Source organism: Ambystoma mexicanum, chromosome 1q (genome assembly GCF_040938575.1).
Source record: "Ambystoma mexicanum isolate Mex_15411 chromosome 1q, UKY_AmexF1_1, whole genome shotgun sequence".
Lineage (NCBI taxonomy): Eukaryota > Metazoa > Chordata > Amphibia > Caudata > Ambystomatidae > Ambystoma > Ambystoma mexicanum.
The window spans coordinates 71,229,457-71,252,187 of NC_090922.1; the positions used below are offsets into that span (position 1 = coordinate 71,229,457).

At 45.5% G+C, this 22,731-nt stretch overlaps 1 protein-coding gene across 1 annotated transcript in view; it reads right to left on the reverse strand.

Annotated features, from left to right (window-relative positions):
- Positions 1–266: 266 nt before the first annotated feature.
- The window catches only part of LOC138524981 (B-cadherin-like), a 247,145-nt gene continuing 224,680 nt past the window's right edge, over positions 267–22,731 (reverse strand). Inside the window, exons 13-16 of the mRNA XM_069635550.1 lie at positions 9,280–9,498; positions 4,507–4,640; positions 3,730–3,870; positions 267–1,691 (exon numbers count right to left, since the gene is read on the reverse strand). Of these exons, the coding sequence (XP_069491651.1) occupies positions 1,485–1,691; positions 3,730–3,870; positions 4,507–4,640; positions 9,280–9,498 (701 nt within the window). The 3' untranslated portion in view covers positions 267–1,484. The remainder of the gene's footprint in view (positions 1,692–3,729; positions 3,871–4,506; positions 4,641–9,279; positions 9,499–22,731) is intronic.

Here is a 22,731-nt window from a genome sequence, read left to right on the forward strand (position 1 = left end):
ACAGTACACCAGCGACTACAGTAAATGGACATGCAGTACAAATGCTCCATTGCACTCGGCAAGGAAACCATTTCAGCAGTGTGGAGGGAAGGGGAATGTACGGAAATGTACTTGGAATGCACAGCAGAAATTCTTCAGCTTTTTAATAATGTGTCTTTGGCATTCAATGGACTGAAATAAACAAAATGCAACCCCTTCCTCCCATTCAACCGAGCAAAATCTAATTGAAGCCATGTTGTGGAAAGGAAATAGGCTAGTGAACAACATTTAAAAAAGATGGCATTATGCTCCTTTAATAATTTTCATTAGGCACTTTACATAGTTTAACTCTATTAACGCAATACTCTTAGTATACAAGGACAATACAACAAAATATGTCCTATAAATAAATCAGGATGAATGCAAGATATACAAAATGTCATGATATGGTACAATGTCCAGCAAGAAGAGCCAGTCCAGACAATGGATAAAAATCAAGGACAATAATCTTACAGATAAGTACTCTTCTTTCAGATGTACCATACAACATTATTTTGGGTACATTTTCCAACAATTTAACAGGTCAATGATCACATATCGCACTCTGCCTCTATCATGGCTATGAATGCTGCAAGCAAAACAAGATTGTGCCCGAGTGGCACAACCTTCCTACAAAGCCATGTGTCATGGGACTGGAGACAACATTCACATTAGTGTAGTCATTAATGAACACCGAAGCCTGCCCTGTCTCCATCACACTCCCAACCCTAAAAGAATAGCACACGGTTCAGAGGAATGCAATAAATGCAGAAGGCCTATAGATTTCAATGCGGTCAGGGGATGAAAAGGATATTTAATCTTTAGTTTCCAGCCAGGAGAAATTTCTTTGGCCCTACAAATTAAAAAAAAAAACCCATCAAGTGTGTTTTTCTAAAACCATATAAATTAGCAAATAAGGCGGTTGTAAAAGGAGTAGAGGCAATGGGGAAGACCTGCAACTAGATGTAGTCTATTGGAGAAGGCAGTAACAGCTAAGCAGAAAATGGTCTCCCATTTTAAATGTTCTACCTGAAAGAGGTAGAAAATCCTGCTTAGAGTTTACTTTTATAAACATTAACAGCAGTTCTGGGATCCAGGAGTAGTCACAGCTTAAATGGCAAACGTTCATAGGAATTTGAGTCTAACACCATGAGAAAGTCAACAACTGTACAAATTTGAGTAAGAATAAAAGTGAGGATTAGGATACAAAAACAAAAAGAATAAAAGAAATGTGTAAAACCAGACAGGGATGCAGGGAACTGGCCAAGACAGCCTGCATGCCAAAACTAAGTCCTTAAAACCGAAGTCCATTAAAAGCCATGGTTGGACTGAAGAAAAAGGCAGAAGAGCTCCGTCTCAGCAGTTTAAAGTTATTCAGTTGCCGGTCCTTCAGCACAATTTCAGGTGAAAACCAAGGAACGAGCGGGAAGTGAGGGTCAAAGCAAAGCGCCTCGGCATGTTCCACCCTAGTCCTCATCCCCGCCGTACATGTCAGCCAGTTTACGGAAGCGGGGGCCCCAGTCGTTCATGCAATTGTAGTCCTGGTCATCATCGGAGTTGGAGGAGTTCAGGGAGCTGAGGGACGCTGCCTCCGACCCACTGCCCTCATAGTCGAAGACAAGCAAGGAGTCATACGGTGGTGCTGTGGGGTCGTTGTCTGCTGCCTTTAGGTTCTGGAAAGGTACAGAAAGACAGTTTCAATAACCGAATAAGGGGTACGTTTCAGGGAGTAAATGTTAGACGAAATATCCATGGAGCAAAAGGATGGCAAAGTGAGCCAAGTTGCACTAACCAATTCTGGACATTAATGCATTTCAAGTTGCAGGTTAAGTGACAGTTCATCTGTTGAAAGGGCCATTAAAGCCCTTTGCTACGTTACGATTAATTATATTCATGTCAAATACATAAATGCTCAGGCCAGTGATAACCGACCCAAAATAAAGCGTTTGTGGGAGAAAGGCGCAAACTACAATATTTACAATCATGGAGGGATGAAAAAAAGAAAATCAACTGTTTCCATGGCAGGTCCTGGAAAGTAGACAAAGTTCAAGTCCCAAAGGGTTACTCAACACACTTAAGGAGCCAGACCATGGTGCTGCATTGAGAGCAGTGCATTAGCCTGTTAACACAAGGATAGAAGAGCAAGCAATTTTGTACTGATGTAAACAATCCATTAGAAACCATTCCGGCTCTCAACAGTTACTCACTCCAAGATCGCAAATGCTTATGAAGCTGCTTGTAATGGGTTCGGTCCATTTACAGGAACTAAATCCGAACCTTCTCCCGCTCAGCCGGACCTCCCAGCATCACCGTTTTCCCAGCATATTTGCTCATTCTTTCTGATCAATACTGCAGACCTAATCACGGTCATTACAGCAAGTTGCTAATGACGCATGCTGCCATTCTTTAGTAATAGCATGCACTTAAAAGGGGTGCACACAGGCAAGCCGCGTCATGCTAGGTTCACACAGACTACAGCGAAGGAGAGGGTGTGGCGACAGAACTGCATATGGTGTGCTTTTTCAAAAACACTTAAGTGACAGGAAGATAAGCTAAAGATGAATGGGACCTTTTCTGAAGGCAAGGAGCCGAAAAAGGTACACAGTAACAAAATGGGGCTGGTCACAGATGGGGCAGAAACAGCACTTGCAGGACGAGGCAGTCCAGTAGTTTCCAGGACAATTTGGGGGAGGTATGTTATAGACTATGTAGTTGCTAGCTACTAGCTGTGCATGCTCTTGGGAGGGCAGAGGTTGGGAATTTGTTTGGTCAAAGTTGAAGGTACCCTTTAAAACATTTCGATTTGCAGATGTGTTGCAAAGCGGCGATTAATAGGACATGTACAATTTTGTCACACAGATTTATGGTCAAATCCCAGATTTTAGTGGTTAATCAAAACACTTAGTGCCCATGTCAATGAGGATGACTGGAACACACCCTTCTGGAAAGGCCTGACATTCCTCCACCACGCCCTGGCGCATCATCTGTTTATTAAACATTCATGAACCAATAGCAACCGAAACCAATTCCAAATACAGATTTGCAAATTGGTGCAGTGGTAAGGCAGAACGAACTACAAGGCATCACACACGATTTCTCTAAAACTTTAGATATTGCATGGCCCTCCCTGTCGTCCGATTGACATCTGGAAAGAAAAAGATGCAGCAATCAATAGTAGATTTTATAGGTGCCATAAAACCTTACCAGAGGCAAGAACTGCTTGGTAGAGCAGAGGATGGAAAACAAATCAACTACTTGGATATATTCGAAAGAGGGGTTATGATTGACATCTGGTAGACTAGAGCAAAGGCAGGGTTGTATGCAATGAATGAGCACCAGTGAAATTCACACCTACAATTTTATCTTGGGCATGGACGCCCCCAACGCCCGTTCCTGCCAGCTGTCTGGGAAGGCGGGAAGAGGAGACATGAGGAAACCCTATACAATTAACAGATCCTCCCCTCACCATAACCAAATAAATGAAAAAAAATGCCCGACAATGAAAATGCAGGTTTCACCTGTACGTCATCTCAGTGGATTATGTCTTCATTAATCCAGACAGCCTTCAGAAAGGGGATGTGTAGGGCTTCAGCAGGAAGCCAATAACAACTATTCCCTTTCTCTAGGCCCTACTCCTATACAGGAGCATATTTATACAAAGTCGTATAAGAAAGGACATTGATGGTAGGAGTCTTCCTCCACCTCACTCACCTCGTCAATAAAGTTTCCAATTTCATCTGGGTCAGCTGGTCGAGGACGGTACTGGGGAGCAGGCATGAGGGTGGGGACGTCATTTCTCAAGATTTCAGGACGTGCATCAAGGCCCCTATGCAGTTGGCTTAAATCGTAGTCCTAAAAATAAAATGTAAGAAAAAAAGTATTAGCAAGAACAAAAGTTGAAAGCATTGAACGGAAAAGCAGGTTAGGTTGGTCACCAATTATGCACATTTTTCACCTGTAAGCAATGCATCTCCATGCGTCCAAGCGTTTGTGTCAGGGGACATGGCATGGTGTCTCAGTACATCAATTTGCATATTCTAAGATACTTGGTTTTATATGAGCTTTTTTATTTTTTTAGAAGAAAAGCCGTGAAAAGCAGTGCAGCAGGATAACCCAAAACACTGAATTACCAAAGGACTGTCCATAGATTTGCAATCTGTGGGATTTTATTCTTCCAAATGAAGCCAGTCTCTGCATAGAAATTAGACCCATTCAGTCCTTCAATTTCTTGGTTTGCTGGAGCACCACAAAACCCGAGCCATGCACTGCTTTTATCATGACATCCCCAGCAACAACTCTTCAGCCACAGAGAACTGTCGAGTATCGGTCATCTATTTTATACCGCAGTGTAAGCCCGCAGGCATCTGCTCATCCGATTCAACACATTAAAGGGGAAACTTGCATTGGGGTAGACTTGAGAAAGTAGCCAAGAACGTTCTGCCCAGTCTTTCATTTTCCCAATACTAGAAGTGCCGGCTCTAAACTCACCTGGTCTTCCTCTCCACCGCCCTCTTCTCCATAGTAGAAGATGTTGTCCCTAGTGTCATCCTCTGGCAGAAGCAGCGGCTCCTTTACCACACGCTTCTTCTTTCTGAGGAACAGCAAAAGGAGCAGGAGGAGGACTGTAGGGAGAGATTCAGCACGTGAGCACCTTCCAGCATGCGCCAGTAAAAGTAAAGTCACTGAGCTCCACAGAGAACCGCACTACTGGCCATCAGCTGCCATATGCATCAAGATCTACACATTTGACCCTAAAACTGCAGAGACCAATTCGAGTGAGGAAGCAGTTTCAGATAGTTGAGGATACAACTGCAATTGACCCTTTGAACCATCTAAAAAAGGAAAAAACCTGGTACAAGCTATACACATTTACCAAAAACACAATATGATCTTGTTCCATGAAATGAAAGTAGTAAGTCTAGTACTAAACAGACTATTTGTTAGAGGCAAACAATACGTTTTCACTAAGTGACTATCAAAAGTAATTTCCATATGAGGCAGGACAGTGGCAAATCAAATGTTGCTCTCCAACCCTAGCCGTGAGGTCCAATGGCACCTTCCTTCCCGACATGCCATTTACTGTCGCCCTCCTTTGCACCCACACCTGCCTCTGTAGAAAAGCCAGTTAATGAAGCCAATAGACAGGTTTGACTAGTTTGGGGCTTCTCTGATGAGCCTTTGAATCTTTATTTTACCATTAACTTCAGAGCCAAGGGAGGTCACTTTGAAACGGACAGGTCTTAAGTGGGAGAAGCAAGCAAGAAATCTGATCACATGAGAAAGGAGGCTAAATGAAAAAAGCCTGGTTACCTTGGTTTGGCTTTTCAACTGAATGTGTACTGGCACCATGGTAGAACTATCAAAAGGCAAAGCATTACAGTTGCAGCCATCCTATGCAAGCACAGCCTCAAATGCCCCAGTAATTACATCCAATGCTAGCTACATCATGTGCAGCCTCACGTCTAGGTGCTACCTATCCTGCATCATGAACCACCTCAAATGCCACAGGAATACCGCTAGTAATTTAAGCTCGTTATAGACGCCAGACTTAAGCTGCAGCCCTCAGGTTTAGTTGCTGCCACCATATGCCAGGTGCAACTTAAAGGGCCCCAGTAATGGCATCCAATTCCAGTTAATGGACGATAACAATTCCTCTTGCTTTTAAGCACTGTAAAAACAGATGGTACTAGTCTGTTTCGTGGTACTTCACTTATCCTTCAAAGAATGAATAGCTAAGTTTGCCCTGCTGCAGAGTTCGAACTTGAAAAGGACAAGAGAGCATTTCACTTCTGTGCTATCCACATGGACAGCTCAGTTACCATGCGTGAGGTCCTGTGCAACCTTGCATGAGTTACCATGATCTACTAAGCAGACACAAACGTATTAAATCGAATTTAGCTGTGTGTACTTTTACATCTGTGCACCTCTTGTCTCTTGAAATTCGATTTCCTTTCTGGATAGCATTTATTCTTCATTCCTTGACTAACCTCTACCGCCCCCAAGGCGCTCTCCAGCTCACCAATCTTCTCTAACTGCTACACTATCAACTATCCCCTCTCACAAAGTCTGGCTGGAAAAATCGCAAAAAATATATCTTGAGTGCAAACCTTGGCCTTCCCATCGCAGACACCTATGTCAGCACTTCAAGATAGGTCTTCACTGATCACCTCTTCTCTGTCCCCTCTCCAGATCTATGGACCCCTCCTCATCACCTCTACATTCTCTCCTTCCACATAGTCTCCCATCAATGGTGGCACCAAGTGGGAAGTCCTCTTGGCTGGCTGATCTTCACCTTGCTTTGTTAAGGTTTATCACACAGGCACTATCCTGGTTCAGGGTCCTCAACCCTTCTCTCGAAGCTGGACTACTGTAACAGCCTCTATCTTAATCTGCCTGCCTCCACTCTCCGCCCTCTGCAACTCATCCAGAACAGAACTGCGAGACTTGTCCTTGGCCTCAAGCCCAGGGACTGTATCTCTCCAGGACTGAAATCTCTACACTGGCTCCCAGTGGCTGCGAGGATTAAGTTCAAAACCCTCTGCATTGTCCACAAGGCCTTCTGGGGCCTGGGGCCTAAATACCTTCAACTCTCTCTTCCTAAATATCTTCCTTCCCGAGACCTTCGCTCATCCGTCTCCAACTCCCTCATGGTCAGCCGCTTCTCGAAGCAACGAGCTGGGGGTAGATCTCTCTCCGCGGCAGGGGCCTCCCTCTGGAACAGCCTTCCTGACTCCCTGAAACTTGAGGAGAACCATCTACGGTTCCGGAAGCACCTCAAAACCTTCCTCTTTGCTTCTGCTTTCTCTCTCCCTCTCCCCTGCTAAATTCTTCACTGAAACTGCACTGAATATGCAACTGGGCCACTCTCAGCGACCTCGGTCCTGGGCCCAGCCACACTCCACTTGCACTGCCTCCCTGGCAACCCCTGCACTGCGGGACTGTCTCTGAACCTACAGCCCCCCCTTCCCAGCACTTGACTGCACTTCCCTTGCACTTGCCACCAGCTGGCCCTATTTATTTATTTTTATTCTACTTTGTACTGCACTTCCCCCCCCCTCCCCTTCCCCTTCCTCTTGCACTTCTTCCCTTCCCCCTAGCCCTGCACTTGCGCGATATTAATGACACCTGGCCTAGTGGGATCGTTGTCTGTCTTCCCCTTGTTCCCCCCTCCCTGCCTCGTCACGCCTTGAAACACTTGTGTATAGGCGCGTTACAAATGCCATATCATATCATAACGGCCTTCCCTTTGACCGGATCCTGTCTCATCAACTTCCTTCTCCTGCACCTCCCGCTTCTCTCAGAAAACCTTCAAAGGCAGAGACTTCCTCCATCTGGTAACATTCCGCTGACATCTGCCTCCTTCTTGAGGACATGGACCTCTATATTCTTGCTCTTACAGACACTTGGTTCAATGCCAGCTCAGTCACTGCTCTCACCAACCTCCACTTGTCCATCACCAATACTCTTGACATTCTTGCCCCAGTCATGAGGATCCGCCTGAAACCTGCCTTTAAGATGAACACCTGGTATGACTCAGAACTTGTAGACCTGAAACGAAAAGTCCAGGTACAGCATCTCTGTCCTAAAAAGTCTTCCCTTGCTCCTGGTTGATGCAGATTAAATTCAAATCCCTCTGCATCATCCACCAGGCTGTCCGGGCCCGGGAACCACACTATGTTCAACTTTATCTTACTAAATACTCTCCCTCTAGACCACCATGTTCCTCTGACAAACTCTGTAAAGCGTTTAGCTAAACAGAGGATTGGTGGTTGATCTCTCCTCGGCTGGCTCGCTCCCATGAACAGCCCCCCAGCTCCCTCTATGCCTTGAGCAGGACTTTCTTAAATTGCAGAAGCTCCTCAAAACTTTGCTCTTTACCTCCTTTCTTCTCGCCTCTGCTAATCTCACAGTTGCTTCGATTGGTGCCCTGGACCCTTCTGCATCCTCGGGGAACCCCCCCCTCATCCCCGACTTCCCACAGCTAATCGCACAGCACTTGCCTTGGCACACCCACCTAATGCGGCTCAGGACGTTTAGCACGCACCATACCACGCACGTCATATGTGGCTCATCCATGAGCCCGGACACCCCAGCATGTAACCACTCTACCCTCCTCAGAATGTGCAAGTGCAACAAGGAATACTCAAGGCATAGTAGGTTTGTCCTTTTTTTTAATTTTTTCCTTCAACTGTTTAATGCGTTTCACTCCCTTATTCCCTTTTTTGCCCTGTGGGCGCTTTGAAACAGTATTTTACTTGCTGTTTAAGCGCCTAACAAGCGAATAAACAATTCCTTGTATACATGGCACCGGCCCAATAATTCATGGCATTACTATACATTTTCTGAAGCTGTCCAACCACCGCAATTTTGTTTTAAAAAAAATCCCACCACATTTTGCCCAGTCTTACCCGTTGAACATGCTTTGTATTTTGGCAAAGTTTCATATTTATTCCTTATTGACCTAAAACTCCCTACAAATTGACGTGTAATTTCACATATTACTAATGTTACTGAATTGGTTTTCGAAAATTGCATTATTTGGCAGAACTGGCTACCAAAATTGCTTTGCTAGTATGGCCAAACCACCCAGCTTGGTATTTAAATCATTTCATGTGTAATCAATATTATCAGCTAAATGATTTTAATACATTATTTTGGGACTTGGATCCTCATTACTACAATAGCCTTTTGGGTTTACGGGGCACAGGTTTTTAGCAGTGGGTAGTTCCAATGCTTCTGAGGGACAGAGATCAAGCAAACATTTTGTTATCATAGAGGCAATTTTGCGAGCACCCCTGTTCTAGAGGGACCCTACTCCGCTCATATCGCCATCCAAACCCATCCTTCAAGAAGCATTAAAAGCCAAGGAAAAACCTGTAACTCACCAGTTTGGTATAAGGGAGTGCTGCATTTAATACTTGCAGATTTTGACTGCAAAGTAGCACTTCTTCGCTGCTCATGGTTATGGGGCGAGCCCTCCCTGGTGCTGCCTCATTGCTCACGAATCAGTGTGTCAAGCAGTTTAAGGCTGCTCTCCCCATAAGTCAATACCCAGTTCACGGACTAGTCCAGGTACATCACACCTTTGATCGAGGATAAAGGAAGAGGAAGAGGAGCCAAGCTTTAGGACTCCAGTTTTGGAGCCTACTACAATTGGACCACACATGCAAATATCCTTTAAAACCTCACAAAATGGTTTTTCAATGTGGGCCCCAACACATTCTGGAAAAGATACAGGGAATAGGTAGAATTCATACTCACCAAGCAGCCCGAGCACAGACCCCAGTATCACCAGAATTATGGGCAGGCCAAAACCAGCTTCTTGCCTACCAGCGCACTTCCTAGTGCCTTCGCTACAAATGCAGGCCGTTGCATTCACCACAGTTAGCTGGTCTTTATTCTGGTTGTCAAATAGTTTAAGGTCAATGCGATGATAGCCTTCATTCAAATCCACTATTGGCTTCAGCAGTACAGCAGTTCCTTTGATATTTGGGCGCAGAGTGAACAGGTGGGTTAGGGGGGACAAAAAAAAAACGTTACAAGTTTGTCAACCACATGAATGCTGTACCATAGAATCGCAAGATCACGCTCAAAACCATTTGCGTTGAGAACCATAAAGACCCCAACAAAGTATAACTACGCCAATAGTACAGCTTGCGCTTTCGAAGAATCTTGAACCATGCACGATTATGGTAATGCCCATCCAGGGAGTTTGAACAGTTGGCTTCGCAGAGTAAAAACTTCACCCCACACCCACTTACTTTTTTAATCCAAAACATTTAATTCAAGCAAATGTTTCTGGTTTAACCACTGTTAGTAGAGACTTATTAATTGCATCAAAGTGAGAAAGTGGTGCAATTAGAAAAACACAGAAGTTACTCACGGTAGTGATTTCTGCACTCTAAATCCATAGTCTCCTCGTCACTCATTTGGGACATTGTCCCCATCGGAATAAGGCTGGACCGCTGCTGCACAGCATCCCATTTTAAAGCTGTGCACAGGTGCATGTAAGGGATATTTCCTGTATACCTTTCCACACAGGCATCCAACACCAACGACTAGTCCCCTTCAACAGAACCTTCGTATGAATTTAAGAAATGAGACTATGGCCCAACGGTAATAGTTACTCCACTACATGCCTCTCTAAACCATACATATGGGCGACTACAAAGCCTTCAAACCTTCAAAATGTAGTGTGCGAACTTTAAATCTGCCCTTGAACTCGTTAACCAGTTATGTTTCCTGGGGAGCTGAGGCTGCCCATTTTGCTGTTTTGCAAGTATCCTGGACCAGGACGCTGGAAGACTAGGTGGGCTTGGTTCTCCACAAAGAGCATGAAGACATTCACCATGAGGGAGACCTCAGTGGGCAAAAGCGTTCTTGGTAGCCTGCTGTTCATAAGGAGTAGCCAGCTTGTGGCGTGATAGTGCTTGGTATGCTCAAATTAAAACCAGGGCTGTGTACATCTACATTATGAAGACCTTTCGGCACCAAACTAGATTAGGAAAAAAATAAACTCGGGCAAAAGTCTTGACTGGTTCTTCTAGAGAGTGATTGACAGTGACTCTACAAGCCGAGTTCATGAGTTTTCCATAAAACTAATCTCAAAGTAAAATGAGCTTTTTTCTCCCAAACAGCCAAAACCACATTCAAGCCCTACGCCGGGTGAGCAGGATTGACCAGATGAAACAGGTGAGTCAAACCAGCAAAAGTGTGTCTTTAGCACCAAACAGAAGATAACGCAAGAAAATTCAGATATCCTCCAATACTAAACAAAAGTTTGTTTTTCATGCCAGGTTATAGGTCTTCCGATATGCGGCTTCATGGATAGCATCCCCTGACTAACCTGATCATTCTACTTTCCACCTTATACTGAACAAAATAGCCACTTACACTGGAGTTAACCGTCCCGCTCCCCACACCTTCACTACACACAACCCACAACCCTAACTTTACACCTTCTCCATCAGATGCCTACACCTTACACCTGGATTGCCCTACTGGAGAGACAGTGCCTTACCAGCAAGTCCATCTGATCTGCATACATCAACTCAATAGCAAAGCAATTTTGCCAGTTTCACAGAAATGGCAGCAGTGCACTATAAAAACACAAACGCATAACTTTTTGCAGATGTGTTGCCACATTATTCAGAGCCCCAGTGTTAGAAAGAGGTTGGAGAAATGTTTTGCAAAACAAAAAGGTTGGTGTGGCCATCACAGATGCCAGGGCTGCAGGTGTTGTAAGGAAGGCATGGTATCATCAGTAAGACTGACACGCGACCACAGTTCAAGGGTGTTTATTGAACTTATTTAATCCTAAATCTCCAGATGGGAGAAAATTACGACCATCAAAAAATAATGCAGTCCTAGTGGAGTTTCGTCAAATAAAAAGGGCCTATACTAAATAAAGACTATTACCAATCCTTGCCTCTAAACAAATAGTGTGGGTTAGGGTTTATGGAAAAGAAAGAAGCATTTACAAAAATGATACGTCAAAATGTTCAGGCCGGTGTCCTCCTTCCCCACATTTTCAGCACGGGCTCATTCTAGCATAGCACAGTACCTGGCATCTTCGGCACGAGGATACAGTTCAGTTACCTGCATTAGGGCCTTCTGTGCCCCTTGCCTCTTTACTTAAATGCCCTAATGTACCAAAATAAACAAAAAGTTACTTTCCTCTCACAAATACTGAATTCAGGTGATTCACTCTTCACCCTGGATCCCCCTCAGCCGGGCTCAGATCCCTTTTTCCAATGTTCAGAGAATATTTTCTCTGGTGACTCACGGTTCACCCCAGATTTCCCTCAGCAGAGCTCAGATCCCTTTTCTTACAAAATTAGTCTCCCTCAGCCGGGCTCGGCCCAATTTCAGTTAGTATTAATTATCGAAGACCTTCGAATGTGCACAGGGTTTAGCTTGACCTGTTGCAGGACCACTTTGATTTCACAATTTCTTTTTACATTTGCCACCTCTGAGCTGGATACCTAACAGACCTTCGAATGAGCACTCGCGTGTCGCTGGACCACTGTTTGTTTGTTTGTTTGTTTGTTTGTTTATTTATTTATTGTGCGCACCAGACCCTAGGGTAGCAGGGCGCAAGAGAACAAGGAGGTTTACAGTTTAGTTAACGTTTACAGGTTACAGATAAGTTAACGTTACAGGTTACAGGCATAGTGGACATTTCGAATCTGCAGGGTAGGGCAAGTGCAAGTGCAGATAAGGCGTAGCTAAACAGTCAAATCTATGGCGATCAAACAGTAAAAGCAGGTTAGTACAAACATTATAAGAAGACGTTACGTATAAAGTGACATACGCTATGTTGCATTCTCAATAAGCCATTTTATGGTGTTCTTTCTGAAGTTATTGAAGGTTTGGTCAGATCTGAGTGCAAGGGGTAGGGAGTTCCATAACTGTGCTGCCTTAACTGGGAAGCTGGAACCTCCAATGGTGGCTAGTTTGAATCTGGGCACTAGGAGGCAGTTGGGGCTGGCTGTCCTTGTGAGTCTCGTTGGATTTTTCCTGTTGAAGCGTTCTGAGAGGTATCGGGGAGCTTTGTTGTTTAGGCATTTGTGGATAAGGGACGCAGATTTAAGGTTGATTTTTTCTTGGGTGGAAAGCCATTTGTGTTTTCGTCTTATTTCTGAAATGTGTGCACTTCTGGGGATACTTAGGGCCGCTCTAAGTGCATTGTTTTGGAGCACTTGGATTCTGTGGATGATTTGTTTGGTAGTCCCTATGTAGAGGGCGTTGCAATAATCTAGTTTCGATAAAATGAGGGCTCTAGCTAGAATAAGACAGCTGTCCTCTGAAAGGAATGGTTTCCCAGCTCGTACTGTATACGGTATCCATCCGGGCTTCAAATGTTCAGTCACTTCTTTGATATTAAATTATATTTGCGTTGCTCATCACATGCGCTTCACACACTGTTCTCTTTGGATTTCTCTGTATAATGTTGCCGCTTGCAACCTTGGTTCTAACAGATCGGTCTGCTATCAGTCTCCCCGACTCACCGGCTGTGCTGACTTTGCACGGCCCTACTTTGTTGTAGGAGCTAAGGACAGTACCACAGCGGCAAGCGCTCCTCGCCGCCTTGACTAACGACGTGGGAGAGCCCCGGGTACCTCCGACACAATGCCGGTTTCTTCAGCTTTAATTCCAGGTCTTCCATTTCTTATTTTTGCAGGCTCACGAAAGTATGTTTTTTTCTCTGTAAAGGTCAAGGGCACTTCCCTCCTTTCAACCCCCTCTGGTCTTGCCGTCTTTCTCCTCGTATTAAACTGCCATCTTGGAACTGCCGCTTCCTTGTGTGCTTTGCCTTGCTCAGAGTGTTCTTTTGTGTGCCGTCTTTATCCATGTGGGGAAGTGTGATGGAAGTCAGGTGTGTGTAATGATCAGTAACTGCCTGACCATGGTCTTGGGGCAGGTCAGGTATACGGCTCCGGTGTTAGTTTTCTGTCACAATGAGCTGTCTGTAAGAAAGTGTTTGTGTCGGAAAAGGGGGCAGTAGGGGGGGGCAAGTGGGTTAAGTTCCTAAGTATTCTACCAGGGAGGATGGAGAAAAGGTGTTACAGTGAAGGGGATACTGCGTCTCACCATCCGGTGTCCACTCTCCGAAGACTCCTCATCCAGGTGATCCTCCCCACTGGTCCACCCCCAGGAACTGGCTCCAAAAGCGATGGCTGTGTCCTAGCCACCTGGATGATGGGGAGCCACATGAGACACCTTCATGTTTTACATAGTGAAGCCAAGGACAGGGTCTCCTTGGGTATCTTACCATCAATTTTCTTTCAGCAGCCATGCAGATTATAGCTCCAGACTCATCTGAAGGGGCTTCCAGGGGCATACCGTTTTTAATTTTGTGCTAATCTATAGACTGGAGAGTCCCAGAGCTTGCAGGTATGTTTTCACAGCTTCAGTGGCTGCAACTTTGAGCTCCACATGCTGTGATCGTGGAATGTCTTTGCGTAAGTGGGTACTTGCTCATTCACCTGATCGCCACTGCCGCCAGGGGGCTCATGACTATGGCGTGCCGGTGTCCACTTCAAATATACATCATGATATGAAGGTGGAGGAGGAAGTGTAGGTATTGCTTTAGGTGTCTGAAAAGGGGGAATTTTGGAAAAAGGTTCATGGAAGGGGAGGACCTCTCAGGAGGGTGGCGACTGGTGCATGCCCTTAATCATGTGTTTGAAGTAAAACTACACCGCGGATGAGTGCATAAGAATCAGAAACGTGTCAAATAATCTTGCCTCCAAATAAGCATGGCATTGCACCCTGTTGGGTAAAAGGAAATGACAGAAAGTGGCAATCTTCCGACCATCACCAAACAGTACGTGATGCTCAGCAAATCACCCATTTGTACACTGTAGTCCACATATGGCCACATTGTACATCCATGAACCAGACTTCTATAAGACGCAATTGCTATAGCGCTTACTACCAAATGACAAACCGATTGTGGCAAAGCCAGAACTTCAGCTTTAGTTTACAGATGTGTGATTTTATCCAAACTGCTCATGCAATGCCTTTTCCTGCTAGCCCCAAACTGGGGACCTTAACGCTTGCAGCATTTAGAAACGCTACAGTCCCCTCACTTCTATGAATAATCACTCCATCAGACCAAGGTTTTTAAACTGCTACAATAGGGACACTGCATGTGAATGGGCACGTGCTCCAAACTGTAATGCTTCAAGATTGGGGCTGCTGACATCCAGAAGCTTAAAATATTGACTTGCAATATCTAAGCCATGCCCATTTTAGCACATTTGAGGTATTGGTAACACTTTAAACAAGTCTTTAGTGGAGGCATGCTTAACAAAGTACATCAAAAATGTAAATTGCCTCTACACCATTCAAATATTTCCAATCTGACATTCCAAAGACCAATCTAGAACTAAAAGAAACAGTGGTGGTGGTAGACCATCAATTTGGGCAGTCCACCACCCACTTCAGGCACACCGCTGCATGCACTCCAGAAACCTTGCCTTCTGTTACTACCACAAGGCAATAACTTAATAGCAACCCTTCTCACTGCTAGGCATGGACATAAACCAAGCCTCTTACCAGTGGGCATTGATGTGCATGCATTCCAAGATGGCCAGGCGTTTTCCATTTGGAGGGCAGTGAACATACTTTTAGAGGGTATTGAGTTACTTTAGGTGGTACTTTACTAATTGCCACAATACACATTTGGGCAGAGCAGGTTGTTGCTCCTTCACATAGCAGTTGTAGGTAGATTAGAGTGCTGCAGTCTAAGTAGCTGGAGTGCTGTCAACCATTGCCCAATGGCAGCCCCCTCACCTCCCCACCACCAAAACTGAAATGATGGCTGGAAGATTGTTGATCAACCACCTCTGGTGTTGCTCTGAGCAACCCCCCAGTCCATTGTTTCTCAGCTTGCCATATAACACAAAGGGGAAAGACCATATGCAAATCAGGCTTGGTCCCATCGCAAAAAGGGATAGTCCAGCCAGAACCCATCACTACAAACGCTATCAACCGCAGACATGATTCAGGCTCTTTAGCCATACAATAAGGTGTAGCTTGAGATTCCAGGCACAGCATGCTTGGATCCACGTCTAAGCATACCAGTCCCACTTGGGGAAGACTCCACCAAACTGAAGTTAACTGGAAGGTTTAGGATCAAACTGCATTGCTCTGTGAAGAATCCTTCAGACCTCCAGTCCCCAGCAGTGGCACAACACAAAGGGCCTTTTTTTAAGCAAATTAGGGTTGTTCTGGGTGGCTAGGATTGGCTTGCTCATCCACACTCACTTTGGAGACCATGACACAAGTTGACAATGAAATATAGTACAACCAGAACTGCACGACATAACAGGAGCAGAGGCCGATGGAAGCTACTGCTGGACAAGTACTTGGCCCGACGACCGGATTTTCGCCTGAAAAGGACTTCCAATGGAATACAAGGGAAGCAAACAGGCAGTATGCCGGAACCTTCACTGCAGCAGGCTGCCATGCTTCACATGCACACAGGCCCAGATGAAATTACCAATCAACATTTGACAATCTACAATTTGAGAACATGCCATTTCAGAAGAGTCACCGTACAGGTATTTAAACCTCCCAGAATAAATTGCATTATTGTGGTATTTATTGAGCATGGACCTAGCTTCAGGAAGCAACAGAGCACTTTACAATCATAGGGGCAAGACCACAGTGAGGTAAGCAGAGAAAAAGTGAGCCAACAGGGGAGCACAGGCAATTTGAAGCAAGGGTTCTACACAAACAGGAGAGGAAACAGTGAGGCGCAAATCACAGTCACAGGTGGAGGGTATGTGGACAAAGGTGTTAGGGAGGAGCCATTCCTCAAAGAGTAAGGTCTTGAGCGCTTTCCTAAACTGTAGAAGCGAGTCAGATGTTGACAGAAATGAGGTGCCACAGACTCCATCTCTTTTACAGTTCAGGGAAGAGCTCAAGCTTCTTGGGAGTACATAATACAGCATCCTTCATGCCATCAAAGGATAGCCTCTTTTTGCCCCTTCTGACATGTGGGACAACAAGACTCAAGTCTACCCATTTCAGAGCCACATTCCTTCATGTTGTGCTATCCACATTTTCAGTTCACTAAATGTGACATACATTACTCACTGTAACCGTATTTGATTGTATCTGCTTAGATTCACATGCTGTGTATATAGTCCGACATAGTGCTAATCGCAGAGTATTGCATCTCTTTCAAAGATTGAAAAGGGGCATCGACCAGGGAGTGACCAACACTAACCCTAACGTGACGTATACTCAAAATCCTTTACGTGTCAAGGTCCCAACAGTTGCTTTTGGTCTGCAGCGAGGGAGCCTTAAGGAATGCGTGAGCAAGTACAGAAAGTGTCAGATGTCTATGTTCCTTCTACTAGAAGGGTGGGCACATGTGAATCTAAGCAGATACACTCATCAGAAGAGAACAGTGAGTAATGTATGTCTTCTGATGCTTGTGAATCTCCTCAGACTTGCATGTTGTGCATAGACTAGCAAGCAGTACCAGGAGGAGGTGGTGAGATGTGTAAAGGAACAGTAGCAGAGGTCTTCGCACCACCTGAGAATCAAACATGGCGTGTGTGTTTAAGCAGTAATGCTGGGTAAAAGTGTGACCAGAACTCCAGATAGCTGCTTTGCAAACAGAATCAAGAGGAACATTGGCAATATAGGCTATAGTAGCTCCTGTGCCTCAAGTAGAGTGCTCCATGCATACATGGTAAATATCTGTTGGCAAGAGTGTAACAGTGTGATGCATTTGACAATGCATTTAGATATGGCCGACTAGAGACGGGGTGCCCTTCTCTACCAGCAGCAAGAGAGAAAGAAGTGGTTTTGTCTTTTCAAGGCAATTCTACTTGCTCTCCTAACATCTAGTGAATGGTGGCTTCTTTCAGCTGAATTAGTGGGATTGTGAAAGAAAGTTGGAAGTTTGATGGATTGGTTCACATGGAACTTAGAAATTAATTTAGGCGCAAAGCGTTGGTGTGTGCGCAATACTGCCTTGTCTTTATGAATAGTAACAAATGGGTCCTGAACTGAGAGCATGCAGTTCACCAACTCCACCAATAGCCACCAGAAAAGTTGTCTTCCAGATGAGGTCCTTAAGACTAGCCTTATGCATTGGCTCAAGAGGAGGGCCCATTAGTCTTGTAAAAAGAACATTCAAGTCCCATCCGGGAATTGGGTTTGAAATCGGAGGATGAAGTCTCTTTACCCCCTTTAATGAATGCCTCAACTTGGATTTTGCACCAGAAAGCCTTGCTCCGAGATGGTGTTCAGAGGGCAGCAAGGTGGACCTTTAGGGAAATAAAAACTAGTCCGGAATCTAAGAGGTGCGTTCAATGGTATGTAAACATACCGTGCACTGCTACCACCTAGGGGCAGTCTCCAGGCACTTGCGTGGCTCTGCAAGAAGAGGACGGGTTGGTTAGTGAGGGTAGCGTCTGGGTGTTAGGTTGCAAATGGGTTGATTGCGTGCACTTGCTTGTATCCGCAAGTGTGAGGCCCAACGCTTGGGTTGTTTGTTGCATGTGAATGTCTTATGTTTGTGTTCTTTATGTGTACATTGGGTGGTGTTTAAGGTTATGGTTGTACACATTGGTTTGTTGTGTCCACAGGGGTATGCTCCAGTGGCTGGGGTGGTTGTTTTATGAGAGCGTGAATTATGTTTGTGTGTAGTTTGGCTGTCCCATGGGTGTGTACAGTACAAGGGATGTGTGCAGATGGGAACAGGAGTGGGGTGGTTAGTACATTGGGTACGCTCAAAATTCTTCTAAGTGGCTCATCTTCACAAATATGGGACACATGGCTAATCTACCCAATGTCTATTGTAGCATTTCCTGCTCCCAAAATGCAAGATATGGCTACCTAGTACAACTTCGGTTAAATGCAAGATATAGCTACTGTGAGGGGTCAGCAATGAGGCGGACACAAAGTTGAAGTGTTCTCAATATTCGTCATCTTTATTTAAAAAAAGGGATTTTGAAAAAGGCCGATCTTGTCCTAACCAAAGTAGACTGTCCCTACCTATGAAAACAAAACTAAAATAAGTTGACCTTCTGTCCAAAATGCATCTTGCCCTCACACTAAAATACAAAAGCAAAAAGGTACAATTATTGTTCCCATCGTCACTTCAGTTTGGCAAAACATTACAGTTTCAACAAAACAACCCTTGTCACCAGGATTTAGTTTCCCTTCCTCTGAATGTTTTCAGGAAAAAGGCATTTTTGAAATACTCTTTCACCAGAGTTCCATTAAGAGCAGTGATGATATCCCTTTCCTAAGATGACAAGACAAATGTTGAAGGACCGTCTTTAATGGTCTTTAGGATGGCCAAAGTAGAAATGTTCAGGTTTTAGCAGAGGCTTGACAAAGTCTTTTTTCAACACGCTTGACAAAGTCTTTTTTCAACACAAAATTGAATTTCCTGGTTTACTCCCCTGCCAGGAATGTCCTCCTTTTGGCTCACACAGATCCCCTGGTGTACTTTACTGACCGCTATCTTTCTCCAAAGAAGGTTCAACTGAAAACTCTGGATATTCGGTTACTCTCCTGATAGGAATCTCGCTTTTGACTCTCAGATCAGATAAAGGACTATATATTTAGGTGAACAGTCAATAGGGCTGATGTACTTACTATTGCACGAAATAACAATGTTGATTCATTGAAGTAACAATGCCCGGTGTTAGGTTTCTGTGCCTCTTTAAATGTTCATACATCTGCGGAAGTAGTAGGTGCCCAAACTGATGTCATTTATAACGCGCCTGTACACAGGTGTTTCTAGGCAAAACAAGACAAGGAGGGGGGGGTGGGAACAGGACAAAACGATCTTACTAGGCCTTGTATCAATCAGATCATACAAGTGCAGCGAGTGTGAGGGGGTGGGGAGCGCAGGTATTCAATAATTGCAGCCAGAGTGTTGCTCATTAGTGCAGAAAGAGAAGGGACTGTAGGGTTACAGATACAGGCCCTGGAGTGCTGGGGGAACCCAGAGGCAGTGCAAGGGCAACTGGACATACAGGAGCTTGGGTCAGAGTTCAGTGGGAGGCCAGGTGACCGTGGAGCAGTCATGGACGTCAGCAAGGGAGAGACAATGGAAGTGAAAGGGAATGTTGAGTTGCTTCCGGAACCGGAGGTGGTTCTTCTCAAGTTTGAGCGGTGCAGCGAGGCTGTTCCAGAGGGAGGCCCCAGCCCAGTAAAGATCTGCCACCCATTCTCTGCTTGGAGAAGCAACTGACCCTCAGAGTTTGAGGTGAATGAGCAGAGAGCTTGAGAAGGAAAATGTTTCAGAAAAAGATGGAGGTAGTGCAGTCCCAGGCCCCAGAAAGCCTTGTGGGCAATCCAAAGGGTCTTGAACTGGATCCTTGCAGCCAGTGAAGAGATTTCAAAGCTGGAGGGATCCGATCCCTGGGCCTGGGCCAAGTCTTGCAGTCCTGTTCTGGATGAGTTGTAAATGTTGAAGAGTGGAGACAGGCAGATTTAGAAAGAGGCTGTTTCACTAATGCAGCCTAGAGAGGACAAGGGCTCTAGAGACAGTTTCTGGAGGTGCAGCTAATTGTGTGACTTCTTAGAGACGGAGATGTGAAGAGAGAAGGAGAGGGTGGAGTCGAAGAGGAAACCAAGGTTCTTAGCCTCACGGGAAGCAGTAGGAAGAAGGCCCAGGGTGGGCAGCCAGCGAGGAAAGGAGGGAGCAGGTGTCCCGATAAGGAAGATCTGTCTTCAGGAGCCAATCTGCTAAGTTGAGTGTTTGGGGGCACGGGTGACGTTGTCTTCCCTAGGTCTTGTGACAGCATGTTTTATGTGCAGAACAATTTCCTGGGAGGGCAAACAGGCATTTTCATGCAATGAGAACCATGGCTGTCGAGCCCCCACTGGAGCCCTCAGGATCAGCAGGACTTGTACCTGGTGCATCTTGTGCACTTCCCTGTTGAGAAGGGGAATCTGGGTAAAAGCGAAGGCAAGTCTCCCGGACCATGTTATCCAGAGACCATTCCCCTTTGGACCGTTTGAGGGTACCTGGAGGTGTAAACTGGAAATTGGGTATTCTTCAGAGTCACAAACAATTAGATGTCTGGATGACCCTATTCTGCAGACACGGAGTAGAATATGTTCTTGCAAGCAACACTCATGATCTATGGGCAGGTGCAAGCCTTGGCTTGAGCAGGTCTTCAAGAAGACTGTTCCCCTTGAACATGTTCTGAAACTAGGAAAATGTGTTTGAGTGCCCACTTCCAAATGTTCTGAGACAGACGGGCGTTTAGAACCAGGAAGATGCAGGATGCCATCATCCACAGTAGCCGCATGGCTTTCCGTACAGTTATCCAGTGATGGACAACATACTGCAGGATATGGAACAACATGCTTTGAACCCTCTCGTTGGCAGGGAAGATGAGAGGGTCGGTCTTAATTATTGACTTGAAATTGTATTTCTATCGCGCTCATTTCAGAGCACGACAAGCAAGAGGGGAACAGGGGAGAACAAAAACAACTATCTTACTAGGCCCAGTGACATTGAGAATGCGCAAGTGCATGGGAGTGGGGGAGGGGAAAAGTGCATGGAAGGGGGGAGAAGTAGAAAGTGCAGAGCAAAGAAGAAACTGATAAATAATAAAAGGCAAGAAACTGGTAGTGCAGCCAGCAAGTGGCAAGTGCTGGGTTTAAAGCAGCAGACAGGGTAGGTCTGATAAGTTCAGGAAGAAAAAAGGGGGGCTGTATTAGTACAGACAGACCCCAGTGCAATGGGTGGCCCAGGGGCAGTACAGGAGGGTGGGAGGGTGAGCAGGTACCTGGGTCTGGAGGACAGGGGGTGGCCAGGTGCATGGTGCCAAGAGGTAATAGATCAGCAGGGGAGGGAAGGAGCGAAGGCAGAAGCAAAGAGGAAGGTCTTGAGGTGCTTCCGGAACCGGAGATGGTTCTCAAGTTTTAGAGTGGCAGGGAGGCTGTTCCAGAGCGAGGGCCCAGCCAAAGACCGATCTACCTCCAGATAGTTTCTTCGAAAAAAGACTGACTGAGGGAGTTAGAGGTAGAAGAGGTCGAGAGGGGAGGTATTCACAGAGGGATAGCTGAAGGTATTTTGGACCCAGGCCCGAGAAAGCCGTGGACAATGCAGAGGGTTTTGAATGTAATCCTTGCATCCACTGGGACCCAATGGAGAGATTTCAGAGCGGGAGAGATACGATGCCAGGGCTTGAGGCCAAAGACCAGTCTCGCAGTCCTGTTCTGGATTAGTTGCAGAGGGCGGAGAGTAGAGGCAGGTAGATTTCAAAAGAGGCTGTTGCAATAGTCCACCCTAGAGAGAAAGAGCTTGGGAGACAGTGAGCTTCTGGGGGAAGGAGAGGAAAGGCAGAGTACATCTTAGGAGGATGACTTTAGAGACATCAGATGTGGGCGGAGAGGGAAAGTGTGGAGTCAATGACCCTGAGGTTCTTCGCCTCACAGGTGGGGGTAGGAGGAGGGCCAAGCGTGGCCGGCCAGAGGGAGGGGAAAGGATGGTGAAGGTGTGCCGATGAGGAGGATCTCTGTCTTGCTGGCATTCAGACAAAGATCATTGGCAGCACAGTCTTGAATGGCAGTTAGGCAATCAGATGGGAGAGGCGGTGGCTGAGGGCAGCCTGATCATGAGTAGTGTCATCAGTGTAGCACTGGAAATCTGAGCAGAAAAATGGCAATTCAGTGGGTGAGAGTTGCCAGGTATTAGTTAAAAAATGTTTGACCTGACTGGGGACCAGACTGGATTTCTTCGTTGATTGAAAATCCCAGGTTGAAAAGATCGGTCTTTTTAAAAAAAAAAAATCTTTAATTTTCAGTATTTACAACATGTCAAAATAGCGAACACTTTTAAAAATAATAATCAGAGTATTAAGAGACTAACAATCTGAAGTAAATGGGTACAGGTAAAAAACAATTTTAAGTTATGTTATTTTGCATTTATATAGTGCCTTATTTACCATTGGGATGGTCTCAAGGCGCTGGTAGGTTGAACGCACTCGGGAACCGAAGTTCAAGTCAGTAGAGAGGTGGAGGGAGTCCAAAGGCACGTGTGAGCGCCAGATAAGTGTGCAGCTGGTGGGTATTGGTGCGATAGCCGCTTCTTAGTGGTAGGTGTGGTGGTTGAGAGATCAATAGTATGTTTTCGTTCTGGCAGGTTGTTATCCAGACCGATACTGGCTGTGTCAGGCCCGAGGAGAACGCCTAGGCTGGAAGGTGTATAACCAGCAG